The 19,210-nt window shown below is 37.9% G+C and overlaps 1 protein-coding gene across 2 annotated transcripts in view; it reads left to right on the plus strand.

The window, feature by feature from the left end:
* GOLIM4 (golgi integral membrane protein 4) overlaps positions 1–19,210 on the plus strand; it is a 62,696-nt gene that overhangs the window by 35,865 nt on the left and 7,621 nt on the right. The window contains exons 3-14 of one of the 2 annotated variants that reach the window (XM_074963608.1): positions 2,415–2,489; positions 3,713–3,762; positions 4,612–4,665; positions 6,414–6,564; positions 7,029–7,111; positions 7,833–7,916; positions 11,288–11,464; positions 12,977–13,318; positions 14,963–15,186; positions 16,790–16,869; positions 17,310–17,428; positions 18,456–18,623. In XM_074963608.1, coding sequence (XP_074819709.1) covers positions 2,415–2,489; positions 3,713–3,762; positions 4,612–4,665; positions 6,414–6,564; positions 7,029–7,111; positions 7,833–7,916; positions 11,288–11,464; positions 12,977–13,318; positions 14,963–15,186; positions 16,790–16,869; positions 17,310–17,428; positions 18,456–18,623 — 1,607 coding nt within the window. The remainder of the gene's footprint in view (positions 1–2,414; positions 2,490–3,712; positions 3,763–4,611; positions 4,666–6,413; positions 6,565–7,028; positions 7,112–7,832; positions 7,917–11,287; positions 11,465–12,976; positions 13,319–14,962; positions 15,187–16,789; positions 16,870–17,309; positions 17,429–18,455; positions 18,624–19,210) is intronic. The other variant, XM_074963609.1, reaches the window with a different exon arrangement.

The following is a 19,210-nucleotide window of genomic DNA, read 5'->3' on the forward strand; positions in this document are numbered from 1 at the left end:
GACATTCTACTTTACAAAACACCAAACACCAAAATAAAATTAATGTAATTTAAATGAAAATCCAGGATTACAAATGGAATACAGGGTATTGGTTACCAAATATTTGTAACTTAACCTTTATGTGTTTAGGAAATGCTGAACAGTTATTGTGATTTTTTTTTCTGTATGGTAGTTTAAATAAATTACCCAAATAAGTGAAACTGGTGTGATTATATTGCATTATTTTGACAAATAAAATATGTAGAATTTTTTATTTTTGGCACAGAATTTTGGATTATTTTGGTGCAGAATTCCCCCAGGAGTAACAAATATATGATTTCTAAAGATAGCTACAGCACTCAACCCAAGGTTTTAGAATCTGACATGCCTTTCAAAATCTTGAGAGGCACAAGGTGTGCAACATGTTGTCAGAAGTCTTAAAAGAGCAACACTCCAATGTGGAAACTACAGAGCCCGAACCACCAAAAAAGAAAATCAACCTTCTGTTGGTGGAATCTGACTCAAATGATTTAAATGAATGTGCATCGATCCGTACTTCTTTGGATCGTTATTGAGCAGTACCCATCATCAGCACTGTATTCTGAGTTGTAACTGAAATCAGTATAGATGAAAACATGCAAAAATATTTAAATAAATGCTATTCTATTATTGTTTAATAGTGCGATTAAAACTGAAATTAATCACAACTATTTTTTTAATCTCATGATTAATTTTTTTAAATCATTTTACAGCCCCAAACAATACATATATTGATTTGATTTGTCTTGATGCTGGTTTATTGTCACTTGAGATAAATAAAATTTTGCTGCTGATACCCAAAGCAGTATCTGCTTATTATATATTGTCTTACAGTACTTGCTTACATAAACAAACCTCTGTATGCCTCACTTTTTACAATAACTAGTAACCAGAGGATAAAAAGATAGCATCATTCCTAATCCATTCAATTTAAATAAGTAAAAGTGATTTCAGCGATTACATATATCTGAGACCATGCAACAATTTTTGTGGTTTTTACAAATCATATTTTCCTATATTAAATATTTTTCTCACCCCAGTTGCTCTGTGCAAGACCCATACAAATAACTGACTGTCCAGAGGAAAAAGCAAAGCTGACTCAAACAAAATGCTGTTAGATATACAAAGTAAACAAACAGGAAAAAATGGAGATAAAATTGTATCTCATTTCCAGTTACAGTAACTGTAGGTATTACTTGTAACAACTGAGGATTGAAAAAAAAATTCACACACACGAGATTTGGGTTGAAATTATATCTTTAACTAAAGTGCTTAATTGCTAGTAGGGCAATAATTAATATAATCTGTGAAAGGCAATTTAGAAGTTTTGACCTCTATTCAAGAAAGCACTTAAGGACATGCTTAAATTTAGTCATAGGTTTAAGTCCCATTGAAATCAGTGGAGCTTAGACGCCCTTCCTGAACTGAGATGCTCTCCTAAATTAGGGATTTTCACACCTTGGACTGATAATGTGAAAAAAAAAATGAGGTCGCTTCTCTGAGTTAGTGTTACCGTGAAGGACGACAGGGCCCATGTATTCTGCAACAAAGTGGATTCAGACATCAGCACCATGCATTTACTAAGAGTGGGCACCCAAAAGACAATCAGATTTTATACAAGATGTCCCACTCAGCTGGGGGCTGGGATAGAAAGAAGAGATCACTTGTATCAGACATTGTTTATGTCTGAATCCACTTCGGGGTACTTATATGGCCGTATTTGAGTCTCCCCGTATTTGAGTCTTCAATGTAGTTATCCTTACTGAGGTATGGAAGAACTATTATCCTAATTTTACAGATGGGAAACTGAGACACAGAGCAACTAAGTGACTTTCCCAAGGTCATACAATACGTCTGTGGCAGAGCAGAGAACTGAACCCAAGTCTCCCAACTTCAAGGCTAACCCGCCAACCACTGCGCTATTCTGCCTTTCTCATCTGCCCTACTACTTTACCTGCCTATTCCATTCTTGTGAGCAAGTGGAGTGCTGCAAGAATTCTGGTCTTGAGGAATCTAAGCAGGATTTATTTCGTTGTCTTTTTCACAAGCAAGGCCGAAGAGATTGGAAAGATAGTAAAATTCACACATGCGTACCAAAGAAATAAAGATAAACTGGTAGGTCTAATTTTTGGTCTACCAGCATTGACCGTCCCCATAAACAAATCGAGTGTATAACTCGCTTGCCACAGATAGAAAGAGATATAGCACAAACAGAATTTGAGTAATAAATAAAAGATTAAATGGTTAGTACTAAAGTTTAAGGACCAGATTCTCAGTTGGTGTAATTGACTTTGGATTGTCCTTGTGCATTCTGCACCAATACTATTTGTTATGTATTGTTCCCCTTTCTGTTATCTGTAAAGTGAATTACTATGTTCAAATCTTTCTCTTTTCAGTTGTCTATGAGCACAGGTCAAGATTAGAAAAGTCTTTACAGAAGGAAAGGCTTGAACATAAGAAAGCAAAAGAAGGTAAACTCTTGTTTTTCATTTTTCTCAGTTATATATGTTAATTTTATAAATTATGGATCCCTGTAATTCACTGGTAGGTCCACTGCTATAGACAGGTTGCTAGACACAGCATATTGAATTTCTATGATATAAATATGTGCACAAGTCCTTTTATTGGATATTTAAAAACAAAAACAAAAAAACCCCTCCATTTCATGCATGTCATAAAGTACTCAGGCCCCGATTCAGAAACTTGTGTGTTTAAAGTTAAGTACATGCTTAAAACGCCTGTCCTGAATAGAGATGATTTGTGAATCTGGATCTTAGTTAAATGTCCTTGAATAACACAGTACTGGACATATGCTGTGTTTGATTATGCAAATAATACATGTTCTTCTTTTTAAAAAGGCACCCTCTGCAAAAGTTTTAAGAGTACAATACTTTTGTTAACTTTTCTAACTTATTTTTCATCGTGTAAATTCCTTGGTTGAAATTTTAAGGCATGAGGTCATGAAAGTCCACCCTGTACTCTTCCTAAAAATAGTTCCTGCTAGCTAGGCGATTCATGGCCCTTCAGTTAAAGTAACTTGTTTGATACAAAAGATTAAAAAGCATTAAAAGCTGTTTGGGGTTTTCTTGCCCTAAAATCCTAGATGGTTTTGTGGTGCCATCTAGTGGACAATAAATCATTAGTTTTGTAAAGGGCAGGTCATCTTTTTCAGAGTTAGAAAATAAAGAAGAGTACAAAGGAACTCACAATGAAAAGGGGGTGGGAAGTGTTTTTGTGTTTTTTGCTGTTTGACGTTCCTGTGTTGTTGTGGCTGAACAGGATTTTCAAGTGTAATCTTCTCATAAGAAAATGCACAATTTAACTTCCCCTTTCCTTTTAATAGCTCTATTGGGCCTTTAAATCTAGTACATAAGACTTCTGAAACACATTTTGTTTCCCACCAGTAGTCCCAGGCTTGCCTTGGCATACGTTGTACAGTACTGGTATAAACTGTTTTATATGCAAATACTTTGGCAATCAGATTTAAAATTCAAAGTATTTCCTTAGTTTTTATAGTTCCTCAGGAAAGCTGTAAATGCAACATTCCCCAACTTTGTAGCTACTTTGTATTCAAAATACCTTCTTGTAAATGGGAATTCCACACACAGAGTACCTACAGACTCTGGCCCCCAAGCTTTTTTGTCAGTGAAATATTTCTTTAATAGTCTCCTTTTTTATTATTATTATTTCCTAGACTTTCTTGTTTATAAACTGGAAGCACAAGAAACACTAAATAAAGGAAGGGTAAGTAAAAAAAAAAAAAAAAGAATGTTAAAGAATTGGTACCAAAAACTAATGACACTACTCTATTTACAAAGGAAAGGATAGGGTATGTAATTAAAATCATTCAAAAAGATAAGAGACTTACAAAACCCTATTGAAATAGCCTTGACTTATTCCACTTTTGTTACGTATGTTAAATGCACCCTGTTAGAAAGATCCAAAAGATGTGAGTTCTAGTAAGAGAGGGAGTTTCTTTCTAGGGAATTACTTTGGAAAAACACTCCTCCGCTTACACTATGGTAGCTGAAGTTAATGGTACTCTTTTTATAATAGCTGTCTCCTATCAGCCAATCTTGACTGGAGAAAACTGAATAGGGAGAGAAATAGAGATAAGAAGGTACCATAAATCCTGTTGCTGCTGTCCTTTTCTCATTGGACAGAGCCAGAGTCTTGTAACCAGTGGTTTTTTGATTGGTAAGTTAAAATCCCCAAGAAAGTTTGGTTTGTGCAATAGCTGCCAGGAGGAAAGCTGAGACTGTCATTGGAAATATATTGGAGGTCTGTAAAGAGCTCTTTGTAATGATAAGTGAAAGCATATTGCTGTTTATTTTGGGTCTAAAGTGGGAAGGAAAGAGCGGGAGGAATAGTAGTGTAATTAAAAATACATTACTACTGCACCTATTGCAGAATTGCTATCCCTGATATATTTCAGAACCAAAGAGAGACCAGGTCAGGTAGGCTCCATGCTGAATTATAATTGCTAGTTTACAGCTTCTGTATAATATCCTTTACAAAGAATAGGAACATGAAAGTGCATCAGGATATGAGACTCTGCTGTCCCTAATTAACGTTAATATTTTCATTTCTCAGCAAGATTCAAATAGCAGATATAGCACACTGAATGTACAACACCAAATGTTGAAGGTAGGTACCAGCGAGATCCTCTTTTGGGGGGTAGCAATATGGGATATAAACATACTAATTTTTCTTGACCCATCTCTAAGAGTCAGTGTATTGTTTCAAAAAGATATTTTCCTTTCATGAATGTACTTTAAGGATAAACTGATTGCATCATGTATTGAATAGCTGTGTTTTCTGGTGAGTTACGTAATTATTTGAGGAGGACATTGACATGCATACCACTAGGTAAAATTGGAAAGATTTTGCATATTAGAAATTGTACTCAATGTCCAAAGTAATAAATACTTTGACATACATTTTGGAAATAGTTTCAAGAATTTTTATAGTTGGGATGCACCAATCAAATAATTACTCCTTTTGCCATTGTTTTGCATCAAATAGAATGACTTCAATGCAGATATTATGCATAGATCCATTGAAAAAGGTGGAATTTTGTGCGTTATTCAGTTATGCTTGTTGCAAATATAATATGTAGTGGGGAACATGTACATTAAAATATGCAGTGGCAAGTAACTTTGTGTACACAATTAATAGCCCTTTTTAAATGGCAGCTAGCTCTGCTTCAGTGTATTTTATTAGACGAATATCTTGTAATTTAATAATTATAGTCTTCTGGTGTTTAGTAATTTTTCATCTTAGATGCAGCTATATGCATAGCAAAAGATTCCTGGAAGGTAACGAAAAAGAGAAGCTTAAAAAAATTAAATGGCGTGTTTAGCCAGTGAAAGTGGGTTTATTTGTAGGATTGCAATTTCAATAGCTAGCCAACGTTGCGTGGTTTTTTAAAGTTCTTACTTGAAAAAGAATGAACACACAATGCAGGTTAGTTTTAAACTTGTACTTCATGACATGAGCCTTTAAGGTTACTACAGCAAAAGAACTAGAGTCAGTGTCATAGACTCATGCCTTTAGGGTGGGATTTTTCAAAAAGTGCTCCACATTGACCTAACTCTGCTCCATTGAAATCAACAGTTAAACTCACCCTGACATCCGTAAGGACAGCGTATTAGTGTTTTTGAAAATCCTGTGCTTGAGGGAAATTTTCAGAAGTACCTAACAGGATTTAGGAACACGGTCCCATTGATAATCATGGGAGTTGTGCTCCTAAATCCTTCCAGCATTTTTGAAGTCTTTCCAGCTCCAGTGGGTTTCCTGGTTACTCTTGATGCATACTTATGAGAAACTTTATTCACCATTTTAGATTAAAGGGTTCCCTTGGATTTACAGTGATATCTCTGCTATTGCAAGTCTTTTATATGGAAACTGTTAGCCAGTCCAGCACCACTGAAGTCAATGGAACTTTTGCCATTGACCTCAGAGGAGCTGGATAATGTATGTGAAGAAACCTTTGGGAGCATGCTGTAAAGAATTTTCTGATGTTTCCAGTAGAGGTAATATTCCATATTGGCTGTAGAAACAGCAGACAAGTCATTGACAATATTGACTTCTAATATTGCTGTGGATCCAGATTATTAATGGAGAGTTTCTGCCTCTGAGAAAGTGTATTCAGCAACTCTCAGAGGGATATAACAGCTGCCAAGGGGGATGGTAAGTCCCTGGAACAGGGAGCTACAGAGACACAGAGGCAATTTTGTGTTGAGTAGGAACTGTAGTGTACAGGCTTTGAATAATAAACTTCTTGTTATGAATGCTTTCTATTCATCTGGATTTAATTAACAAATTGCCAAAGATGATAATAGCCAGATATGCAGGTGCAGAACTCCTTCCAGTGTTCAATTTGGCATTTGCAGAGTCAACATGAAGAATTAAAAAAACAGCATGCAGACCTCGAGGAGGAACACCGAAAACAAGGAGAAGACTTTAGAAGAACATTCAGCGATCACAAGCAGAAATATGTACAAATACAGGAAGAGAAAGAGCAGGAACTCTCCAAGCTAAAGGGTATATGCAGCCATACTCAGTCATACCACACAGCTTAAAACTCTTCACCTGCCACTGCTTTTTAAACAGAAATCAGTACCGGTGTGTGTGACCGAGAATGGGGTTGGGCATGCGTGTACATGCACACTCACGCACACCAAGCATAAGAGGTCATCGTTCATGCTCACTCAGCATTAATGAACTTGGCCTTGAAAATTTAAGGTTGTGTTTTTGTATAGGGGTCAGAGCAACACATTAATGTCAGCACAAGCTCCTTGGATTTCTGTGCACTGATCTCATGTATTTTACTACTGCAGTTACGTGGCATTTTATGCAATTTATATAATAATCCTTTTTTTGTACATCACCTTGAATTAGGCTTTCATGGTATTTAAGAGCAAATACTTTAAAACTTGTAGTATTAAAATTACGATAGCATAAATCTGACTGAGTTCAGTCTTTGCATTCTGTTTTGTTTTTAATAGAATCTCTGTATAATTTGCGTGAGGAGAATAGACACCTGAGAAAAGCACACCAAGATATTCATACCCAGCTACAAGATGTCAAGGTTGGTTTCTGTTCCCTAGAAATAGAATCTCCTCCTAGTGTATGTGAAATTCTTTGCCATTATTTCAACAACTTGGAGGTAGGTTATGAGGGAAATGTTTAACTTTTCTGAAAAAAATGACTAAAATATATTACTTATCTCTTGCCATCTATACTTTAGCTCAGTGGTTCCCAAACTTGTTCTGCCACTTGTGCAGGGAAAGCCCCTGCCGGGCCGGTTTGTTTTACCTGCCGCGTCTGTAGGTTCGGCCAATCGCAGCTCCCACTGGCCACGGTTTGCTGCTCCAGGCCAATGGGAGCTGCTGGAAGTGGTGGCCAGTACATCCCTCGGCCCATACCGAGCATGATCCAACATGGTCCTGTCTATAAGACTGTTTTGTTTTATTTGCAAAAGGAAAGGTTTCTTCATAAACTGCCATGTGTCTTTTGGTAAATAATGTTAATATTGATGTGCATTCCATTTCAGGTCCTATCTCTCCACATCTGCTCCAACTTTCAACTGTGGTTACAAAACTCTGGCTTTAAATTTGGTGTTTGCTGCTACCACTCTGATATTGAACTCCACATTAAACACACATTAAAAAAAAATCAAAGTGTGTGTTATTCCCAGTTAGGATTTTTAAATTTGAAAGATCTGTGGGGATATATTTCAGTTGAAGGTTAAGCTGTTGCAACCCAGAACAAACAATATGAAACATGTAACATTCTTCTTTTTTATGTAGCAACAGCATAAGAATTTACTCTCCCAACATGACCAGCTTGTAGTGACGTTGGAAGACCACAAGAGTGCACTAGCTGCTGCACAGGTCAGAAAGGAAAACAGAAATATCAGCTCTCCTTTTTATGAGATCTGTTTAATCTTCCTGGATCTTTTTTATCTTACCTCAGCTGACTATAATCTTATGCATGCAGCTTTTTGCATGGGAATCTGCAGTTAACACCTTGCTACACACTCAGGGAAAAATGCATGCCTTGAAGTGCTGCTGCTAAATTTGAAAATTATAGCAAATTAAATAATTTTTTTGGTCTTTGGCAGCTCCATTATGGGTCCAACTGAGCATATGCATTACTGATAAGAGTGATAGCTTTCCAAGTTTGATAGACTGCAGAAGGCTTTCCTTTCTTTCTCTTTCTCCTATAGAACTCTGGTTAACTCAAGGTGTCAAGGTTCTGACACTTGAGGAACACATCACATTTAAAGAACTGGTTCACTTAAGCCTATGAGGTCTAGCTTTGTGTATGTTCTAGCATAACAAAGCAAGTGGAATGAAATGACTAGCTGGTTCAGTAGAGACAGAGTGTGAATGGAGGAACATAGAACACCACATGGGCTTTGGAGACACTAAAAAGGAGGAGCATTAACAAGCTTTAAAAAATTCTATATACACAGCCAGCCAGCTATTCCAGTAGTAGCCACATGTCCCAATAGTGAGGTATAGGTTGTCTGCTTATCTTGGGAAACTATTACCAAAAGATCAAGGAGGATAATGATGAAAAGAAAAGTTCTGGGGGAAGTTAGTATGGTAAGAGAATGGATCAGGAAGGAAAACAGGAATCTAGTGTAAGTAAAAAAACCACTTATCAAAATCTTTGGAATCATGAGTGGGAGCTATAGGATTGTATGTTCCTTCCTAAATTTTGTTTACTGTTGTAGGTAGGTTGTGTACTAATAGGCCAGTGTTTTGATGTTCTTCCATAATTGTATTTCATGGATTGAAAAAAGTAAAGACATGTCATTTCAGATAGCAATATGTGCTGGAAGCCAATTTTTCAAAGTAGCAGGCAATAATCTTTCTTCCACTATTGGCTAAAATTCAGGGGGTCTTGCTAAACTCTTCAAAAATAGGTCTCCTGTAATCCCACCTAGGGCCTTAGCCAAAGTCTACTGAAGCCAATGGGAAACTTTTCATTGATTTTCGCTGGGCTTTGGTTCGTCCCCTTGAACACAAAACCTACCCTTGCTTTTTTTTAGACTTTATCTGTCCACGTACATAATGTTACATTCATCTTATTAAACAGAGTACTCATACATCTTGTGAATTCTCTGAAATCAACAGGCGATACTTAACACAGTTTGCATAGTTTTTCTTGCAGACCTGCTGAAGAAAGGATTCACAGCAGTACTACTCAGACAAACCACTCAAAAAGGCACCCCATTATTGTTGGACATATGGTAGATATTTAAAAGGATGGATAATGTCAGCAGTCAACACTACATTGATATTTTGACCTGAATCTCTAAAGTACCACCACTTACCTGGATTTCTATAGCTCAAAGAGCTAGAAAAGTTAATATATATTATAAACTCTATTTTCACACCAATATTAATTCCCTTTAGGCTAAGATCTCAGATAACAACTTTTAGCATGGAGTGATTTGTATAGTGGGGTGGAGTATAGCATCAACCTTTGAGTCCTGAATTGGAGGAACTGAGAACACTGTTAAGAATATCCTGTATATAGTAATCTCTCTATATGGCCGGTAAGGGGAAAGAAAATTTAGATTCAAGAATAACCTTTTACGTTTAAGACCCTTATTCCAGTTTTATCTAGGGACTGTAGTTAATATTGTCTTTAATCTTTTCTGTAAAATGTATCGTCAGAGACTCCAATGAATCAAGCAGGGCAGGGGGACACAGAGAAAGCAAGATCTCCCGCCAGAAAAGCCAGACTTGTAATTACTTCACATTCTGCTTTGCTTTTAGGCCTGACCATTTTAATCGATGCCATAGTGTTTTGAAGATGCTTTGAGGTGCGTCTAACTTCGGAGCTATTATCATATATTGCATCATGTCAATCTGTAGCACTGTGGATTTTGTTTTGTATCAATATTATACATTGATATATGATGCATCATATCTGTCTGCTGTACTATTGATTGTTATGATATTACATCGAATACATAAAGGGACCTATACAATCACTGGGTGTGTACTGTAGCCAATTGCTATACCTTCATTTGGATTTTTTTTTTAATCGCCAAAGAAAAATTGGAGTTTTTACCAAAATAATAACTTGAAGCATTTCATTTTATTTATTCCCAAATCAATAGTTCCTCACAAAAGTAACAGAGAATCTGATGCCTTTAGAACCCACTCTTTCCCCTCAAACAATAAAGAATGCTTTGAGCGATTTTTAAGTGTTGTTTAAAGCTGAGTGATTGTGTGGCAAGTTTTAGCTCCAAATAGTGTTAACTGTTTCCCCACAGAGCTATAAACCTTAAAACAAGGAGAGGGGAAGTGGAACAGGAGAAGGTGGAGGGGTTATATGTAAATGGTAAGCTGCAGTGCTAGGCAATACCTTTCGTGTATCTGATAGATGTAATTGGTTATGAAAGATGCCCCTTCTGAAAATATCCTGCTTTCTGAGTTGAATGGTTTTTCTTGTACACCTGCTTTATGGGGAGTGGCTTGTGAAAAGTTTCCCAATCCTGCCTGAACGTCCAGCATGGGTAGCTTGCTGAAAATGAATAGGTCTTCCGTTGGTCTGAAAAACATCAGTGCAGTTGCAAAGAAGTGGATCCCTGACATCTTATTTTGGGGTGTGAAGGGATATTTAACAGCTCTAAGTTTATCTTTTCCCTTCCCACTCACTCCCTTCCACCAGTGGGAGTGTTGTCACTTTATTTGTTGTGTTCCACTAAAGTTGCTCCAGCTTGCTTGATTTTTTTTTTCTCCCATAATATTTTCTCTTGACTCTTATCTATTGGTAACAATTCTCTAAAGGTTGAAGATAGCTGAGAATTTTTAATCACTTGTGTCTGTTTGTTTTTTAAACTTGATTACTGTTTCTAAAAAGAATTTCATCTCTTGCTACTGACCAGATGAGAAACAATCCATGGCACTCTGTTTCTTTCATTTTAAAGTGTGTAAAGAAAATTTAATCATTCCCTTCAGCTCTTCCTATGCCTGGCATGAAAAACTAATCGCCATCTCTGTACTGTAGGAATTTTCCTGTGTGTTTTGTATTTGCATGTTCACTGTGATTGAGGAATATGTATTAAATCACGGCTATCTAATGCATGGAAGCAACCAGTCTTAGAATCTTGATGTCTGATCTGATTTGCAGGTTGAGAGATTCTATGTACTATTTTGCCAACAAACTCACTCCGGAGTGAGTGTGTATTTTAATAATAATTGTTGTCTGGCGTAGTACAATGGGTATATTTCAATTTTAGTCCCAGGTAGAAGAATATAAACAACTGAAGGACACACTCAACAAAATGCCAAGTTTTCGACAACCTGAAAAGTTAGAGCAGCCAAACGTTCCACAGGAAGCGGCAGTGGCGGGAGCAACATCTCCAAATAGTGACCTCCCAGCACATGAGGAAAATGCAGCTGACGAGCAAAAAGAGGTGAAAATCACTGACTGCTGCAGCAATTTTTTTCCGTGATGATTTTCAACAAGGGCTTGATGACCTTTTTTGAACAAAAAAGTCTTTTTTGGATGAAAAATGCAGATTCAATTTAGTGTTGAATTTGCCAGATTGTTTCTGAAGAAACACAAATTCTGAAGAAATCTGAATGTATCTTTGCAATATTTTACAGTTCAAACATTCTTAGCTGCATGCAAAAAAAAAAAAAAAAAGGGCAGGTTTACATGTAAAATCCGGGGATGAGCTCTTGTTTTACATGTGTCTCTGCAAGCTGAGAATAAATATTTCTGAATCATAACAAATAGGCTCAGAGGAATTAGATTTAAATATCAGTAAATGTTGATTTCATTGTACATACACAAACTGATGAAAAAATATTTCCGTAGCTGAAAATCAAAATTTACAGATAGGCAAAGAAAAACGTTGCTTGAGAACTTGTTAGACTTTCATTTAAACATATTTACTTTTGACATATTTTGACGTATGATGTTAACAATTTGTGTTTTAACTGTTCTCCAGCTTTAACTTCTTGAACCTCAGCACCTACTGTCATTAAAAAATTTTGTGAACCCCCACATTTTGTGTAAATGTGAAAATTTAATAAATATTGATAAAAATTGAAAAAATGCTTTAAAATAAACATCAATATTATCCACTGACATGATAAAAAATAAAAATTGAATTCTGCCAAGCCTAAAAATAAAACCCTTTTTTTTAAACTGGAAGATAAATATTTTGGGCTTCATTTTAGATTAAAAGTGGGTTGAGTTATTTCATGTCATTGTCATTTTTTAGTTGCATAGATCCAAGGAATAGATTCTGATACCCAGGCTCACATTGAGTAGTACCTTACTTCAGAAGTAGGCCCATCGGTTCTGGTTATTGAGTGAAATTCTACTCAGCACGAGTAAGTGCATCAGAATCTGGTCCTTAATTTTTATTGTAGAACACAGTTGATTTATGCCGCCTTTACTCATGTGGAGTAATATTTTACTCCACAAGTTATCACTCACTTTAATAAGACTCCACTTTTAGAATAATGTGCTGATCATCCTTAGTAAGGCTGGAAATCTCACCCTTAGCATTTTCTAGAACATAACCAAATCTGAGAAGAGTATAAATTATGGATCAGATATTCAGCAACTTCTACTTTTTGCAGGCACAATTTTGTGCCCTAAATAAATTGTATCCTCTTGTGCCAACAATTAATGTGGATGCACATATTAATAAAGATGACTCTGTTTACACCTACAAATAGGTAGACAGATGTCTAGCTGCTACTTCAGATCATGTTGAAGTCTACATGAAAGAGGCCTTGAGTGATTATAAGACCTAATCACTGATCATAATAAACAGGTGGACAATTTCTTTTATGAACATTATAAAATATTAAGCCTTTATGGAAGTCATGCAAATGTTTTATAGTGTCATGGACTCTAGAAGTAGAGACATCTCTGAAATATCATGGAATTAATATATGATTTTACACAGGTACCCCAGAATGAGGAGAAGCCACAGGAAAGGGAAGAAATAAATTCCAAGAGAAGAGAAGATGAAGATGAAACTTTACTGAGCAGAAAAGCAAATGAGGGTCACCCTCACAAAGAACTGAATATTCAGCAGCAACAAGAAGCAGGAGAAGATGAAGAGCAACACATGGACCAAGTTGAAGAGGAGCACAGAAAAGAACTTGAGGAGGAGGAAATGGAGCAGGCAGGGCAACCTGAGCACTTGGTGGAAGAACAGGATCAAGCACCAGAAGAACATGACTGGAAAGAACGGGAACATAAAGAAGAAGCAGCCAACATGCTGGGTGAACGCATTCACTCAGAGGTGCAAGATTCTCTTCTCAACAACGGCCACCCTTTCTGGCACCTGTCAACTGCAGGCCCTGCTTTGCACCTGTAATTAGTTGCAGCTGTAATTAGTATCATTTGGATTTGCAAGCAGTTGAGGAGTAAGGCAACATTTAAAACACAGCACTTAAATGCCTGGGACTCTAAGCATATGCTTAAAGTTAAGCACACGATTAAGAGCTTTCTGAATTTGGGGGTTAATTTCTAAGTGACATTAATTCCACTTGCAAATAACTGCAGGTGCAAAAGGGAAGCCACATTGAGTCCAGTCTGAAGCTTGGGGGTTGTGGGAGGGGAAGGTTTGTGTTTGAGTTTTTTTGGGGGGGGACTTTCTTTACAATATTAGATTTGAAGTGTCATCCTGTGATAGCAAATGCAGTTACATTTCCCTTTCAGATATTGGTATAACTTCAGTAAACACTCTTCATTCAAAGTGTTTGCTAATATTTTCACAAAGCATTTTAGTTGTAAGATGAACAGGCCTAGAGGAGTAAAGGGAATTTAATGTATAGTAAGGGCAAGGCATATTTTGTTGAGCTTTAAACAGAAACAGTAAGACCTGGAAATACATTCTGGGTCAGGTCTCAAGCACAAAAATTAACTTGTTGGTCTCATCCTAGCCCCCGTATGCATTTATCGATCTAACAAAACAAGCATAGAATTCAAGCACGATGGACAAACTTTGGCTGAGGTGCTCTGGACCGGAATCGTAGTAGGCTATGAGGCAATAATTTGGCTGCAATGGCAGAAGATTGCGCAATACCTGCCTCTATTGTGCCTGGTTGCAAACAATGTTTCGTCTTTCATTTAAGACCTAGTCAAGCTCTCAGGGTCTATAATTTTGTCAGTAATCTCGATATTCTTCCATGGCTATCATTGTTTAGTAATGTACGGGGAAAAAAAGAAAAGACAATTTGGTGATGCGTTCAAGCTGTGTCGTTTACCCAACTGTGCTTGAGTAGTTCAGCACAGTTTGCATTTAGTTCAGATATTACACAGGATGTATTTGGAGTGTGGGTTGGAGGACATGTACTATATGCTGCCATGTATTGGCGATAGCCATAGGATAAACAGTATTTATCACCAACCTTTGATTCTTTCACCTGCACTCTGCCCACATGATCAACCCTACCTCCAGACAGCCTCAGACGGCCAACAGTAGCAGTATTTTTTTAAGTTGCTAAAATATGTCAAGTGCCTGTCAACATTGGATCTTAGTACTGTGGCAGTATCAAATTTCTCGTGCGAAAAACTTTATATCACAACCTCAGGTATTCTGATTCCCCTTTAAAAAAAACAAAAAGCAGCTGTGATTATAATGAGAACATTTAATGTGTAGCTTTAAGTAAGATGATGAAAGCTTCAAGAGTGAAGTTTGACTTTATGATCACAAAACAGCTATTTATACGTTGTTCTCCATCTCGTCCATTGCCTGCATAATTCTGCCCCCTCCTCCCAACCTCTCCTTTTCTGGCATCAGTGGTTTTAGCATGTCCATTGCTAGTAATATGGGTTCTACCAGGAAAATCATTCCGATAGGGATGAGAAATAGGTACCCAAGAAGGCAGGTTCAGAAGTGTATATATTCAAACATGTTTCTTTCTTTCACTTCTTGACACAGAGAGTAACAAAAAGATACAAACTGGCCTATGAAGAACAGTTGGAACAGCAGCATCTGGCTGCCCGAAGAGCTGAAGAAGCCAAACAGCTAAGGGAACATCAGGAATCTCTACACCAGCAGAGGCTGAAAGGGCAGTTATTACGGCAGCAGCAGCTTCAAGAAAAAGAGCTTGCACTACGGAGACAGGCTGAACGAGGAGAAGAGCAGTACAAAAACCAGCTAAGGTTAACAACTTCTCTTACATGTGTGCTGTGATCTGCACTCTGGGTTTCATGGGGTATATCTGCACTTTGGTATAAATTGCACCTCGAGGAGACATACCCCGCTAGCTGTCGTCGAACTAATGCACTAAAACTAGAGGATAGCTGTTGAGGTGGGAGCAGCAAGAGGGGCTAGCTGCCCCGAGTACATGCCTAGTGTGGTGAACGTTTATACATATTTTCCCAGTAAAGTTATGTGGCTTGCTTTGTGCTACCTGGTTGCTATTCCATACCCCGGAGGTGGCTGCACGTCAGCAGTGCTGTACATAGACAATTTCAGTTTTTGAAATGTGTTAGGATCTTTTAGGATGAAAAGCACCCCATAAATGGAAGATATCTTGAAATAATTTCATGAAAACTTGATGCTTGTGAACGTGAAGGGCTAATACCACTTCCTTTGTGCAGCCAATAGCATGAGTTTAAGGATGAACTTTTACCATTAACTTTTTGAATTTTATAAAAAGAAAAAAAATGGTTTGATTCATATCCCTGATGTTCAAACATTTCTGTGGACTATTAAAATAAAGAACCTATAAGTGTACATCAGGCTCCTGTAAATGTAACTTACAGTCTATGTACTATAGATCAGTGGTTCTCAAAGCTGGTCCGCCGCTTGTGCAGGGAAAGCCCCTGGTGGGCCGGGCCGGTTTGGTTACCTGCCGCGTCCGCAGGTTCGGCCTATCGCGGCTTCCACTGGCCACGGTTTGCCGCTCCAGGCCAATGGGGGCTGCGGGAAGCGGCGCGGGCCAAGGGACATGCTGGCTGCCCTTTGTTTACCTGTGGACATGGCAGGTAAACAAACCGGTCCGGCGCGCCAGGGGCTTTCCCTGAACAAGCAGCGGACCGGCTTTGAGAACCACTGCTGTAGATCATCTTCTCTCCCCTAACCCTTTTCAGTCTCCCATTTAGTGCCTGTCTTCAGTTAATGCTATTTCTGCTCTCCTGCTGAGATAATTTCAAAGCCATTAGTGGCCTTCACTTATTTTTTGAAGCTCAAACCTATATAATGATCTTTACAGAAATATTTTCTGAAACACACAGTAATAAGGAAATATTAACATGAGTAACATTAAAAAAAAAAAAAAAAAAAAAAAAAGCCTTATTACAAGGAAGTGAATTAGTACTCTCCAAATCCCCAATTCTAGAGGTAGTGCCACATAAGCAAACTCCTTGCCAGGTCAAAGCCTAAATTGCTCAGGTACATGTGTATGACTTCTTTGTTTTGGGGCCATTATTAAACAGATTTTTCAATACAAGACTCTTTGATTTCATTTCTTAGCACCCTACATTTTCAAAGCACTGTACCAACACTAACTTGTGTCCTTATAACAGCCCTATGAATAAGCCAGTACAGTACCACCCACCATTTCTATAGATAGGAAAACAGATGGAAAGGCTAGTAAGGTATCCTACACAAAATTGTCTTGTTCCATAATGTTCATTTCCTTTTAAAAATGCTAATGGAAAAACTTAGCTAACAGGAAAGTAAATCTGGGAATCCTTTAAAAAAGCAAGCCAGAACTGTCTCTGTGAAACTGAAACTGTATTTTTGCATATAATTTTTTAGCCAACAAGCTCATTATGACAATATGGACCATGATATTGTACAAGGAGAAGAGGGGCAAGGCATCCACGAAGAGGATGGAGGTGAGACTGAATTCTCTTTCCCTTCCCCCCCCCCCCCCATCTGAAGTGTCCTCAGTGTCTCATCCATTCAGAAATAAATATAGCTGCTTTGGATTCCAATAAGAGAGCACTGTATTTTCTTTACAATTAAAATCAGTGACTACATTTCATTGGTGATTTTTGGTGGTTGTATTGCCTAAGATGGGTGCAGTTATGATTATATACAAACGAGAAGAAGGACGGCCTTATGCTGAAGGCAATAGACTGGATCTCAGGAGATTTGGGTTCAATTGTTGGCTCTGCCACAGATTTCTGGTGTAACTTCAGGCAAATCACATCAGAAGCTCTTCAGGGCAGGGACTACTACGCATATGTACAGCACCTACCACAATGGGGCCTTTTTCTCAGTTGGGGACTCCAAGAGCGGCTGTAATACTCATACTAATAATTAATTTTGTCAGTGTATGAAAGGGACAATCGGCACCAAGATGAAGCTGAAGAAGTAGAAGATCAAATTAATGCAAATGAGCAGCAAGAACCAGAGCATCAAACAGAGAACCAGCAGGCAGATGAACCAGCGGTAAGACAAATCTGGTTGTTGAAATAAGATCTTGGACACAATTTAAATTCTTTATTTAATTTTATTTGTTTTGTTAGAAATGAGTAGGGTCGTCATTGTTGAAGGCATTCTGTCTTTCAATACACCCCAGAGCTGTGCTTCTGGTCTAACCGTGCATGAGGATTTTGACGCTGTTGGGACTTAAACTGGGAACACTCGGATACAAAAGCAGTAAACGAGCATTTCATCAGTTGTCCGTCACAGCAGATGCCACCTTGGAGGGGGGAGAATCCAATTCTACATAAATACCTCATTATATTTTTTGTTCAGTTTTGTGGTGTATACAGGATCTTGCATACATGCATTTTTATTTAGAAGACTAGATTGTGTGGCAAATATTTGAAGAGAAGAATATTTATTAGCCCAAAGATGTTACTGGTGCCTCGGTAGCTGCAGTATTAAATCTATGGGATAATATCGGATAATAAGCATAAAGGAAAAACAGTATTTATTGAATAGCAAAGGTTGAGGAGATATCAGGCATTTTCTCCCTTAAGTAACTGATACAAATATGGCTCAGGTCAATATATCGTAGCCTAGGGTAACATGGAGAACAACTTTTGTGAGCTACGTGGAGTCCGGCCTGATCAGAGTTAACACTTAACTATTCTGACCTGTCTGTTGTCCTGACTGAGCTGTACTTTTATCAGGCGTTATCACTTGCTGTATTATCAATAGCCAAAAGCCTTGCAGTATCCTATGTGAAGTGAGTTGGTAGCCTCAGTCTAATTTCTAGTAGACAGATGTGCGCATCGCAGCTGTATCCTTATTCAGGGCCGACGTACTTATTTCCAGTGCTGTAAATCTGACACTTTTCATAATCACTGGGGTTTTGATTCAATGCCCACTGAAGGCAATGGAAAAACTCCTATTGGCTTCAACAGGCACTGGATCAGCCTTGAGGTAACTATTACTATAATGATTTTCAAGTGAAATGGAATTGCTGAGACTCATGTACTTATACAATACACCCTTCTAAAAATTACAGAAGGCAGCTGTGGAAGATGTGAACCCAGCTGATGATCCTAACAATCAGGGAGAGGACGAGTTTGAAGAAGCTGAACAAGAGAGAGAAGAGAATCTGCCAGATGAGAATGAGCAGCACAAACAAAATAATCAGAAGCAGGAGAATCCTGAGATGGAGGAACATTTAGTGGTGAGCAGATAAAAGGAAGCATCTGTAGAACATGTGCAATTGTGTGCACATATTTACAGCTATGTTAAGAATGGCTGTTCTAAAGATGCTGTACGAGGAAGAAAAGGAGGACTTGGGGCACCTTAGAGACTAACCAATTTATTTGAGCATGAGCTTTCGTGAGCTACAGCTCACTTCATCGGATGCATACTGTGGAAATTGCAGAAGACATTATATACACAGACACCATGAAACAACTCACGAAAGCTCATGCTCAAATAAATTGGTTAGTCTCTAAGGTGCCACAAGTCCTCCTTTTCTTTTTGCGAATACAGACTAACACGGCTGTTACTCTGAAACCTGTACGAGGAAGGACAGTAACAAACATTCAAACTTTGATACTAAGACACAGACCTTTGTTTTAATTGGGCAGTTTTTATACTCTATACAGTACACGCAGGTAAAATTACAGAACTGCTTCTGGTGATATCTTGATCTTGTCTCTAATCCCATCACCCCCATCCCCACTGCCAGGCTCAATGCCCTGTTTTGCTACCATCCCCACGTCACCTTGTACACTGCTCCCTGCGTGAACAACTTCCCATTAT

Source organism: Natator depressus, chromosome 9, assembly GCF_965152275.1.
Source record: "Natator depressus isolate rNatDep1 chromosome 9, rNatDep2.hap1, whole genome shotgun sequence".
Lineage (NCBI taxonomy): Eukaryota > Metazoa > Chordata > Testudines > Cheloniidae > Natator > Natator depressus.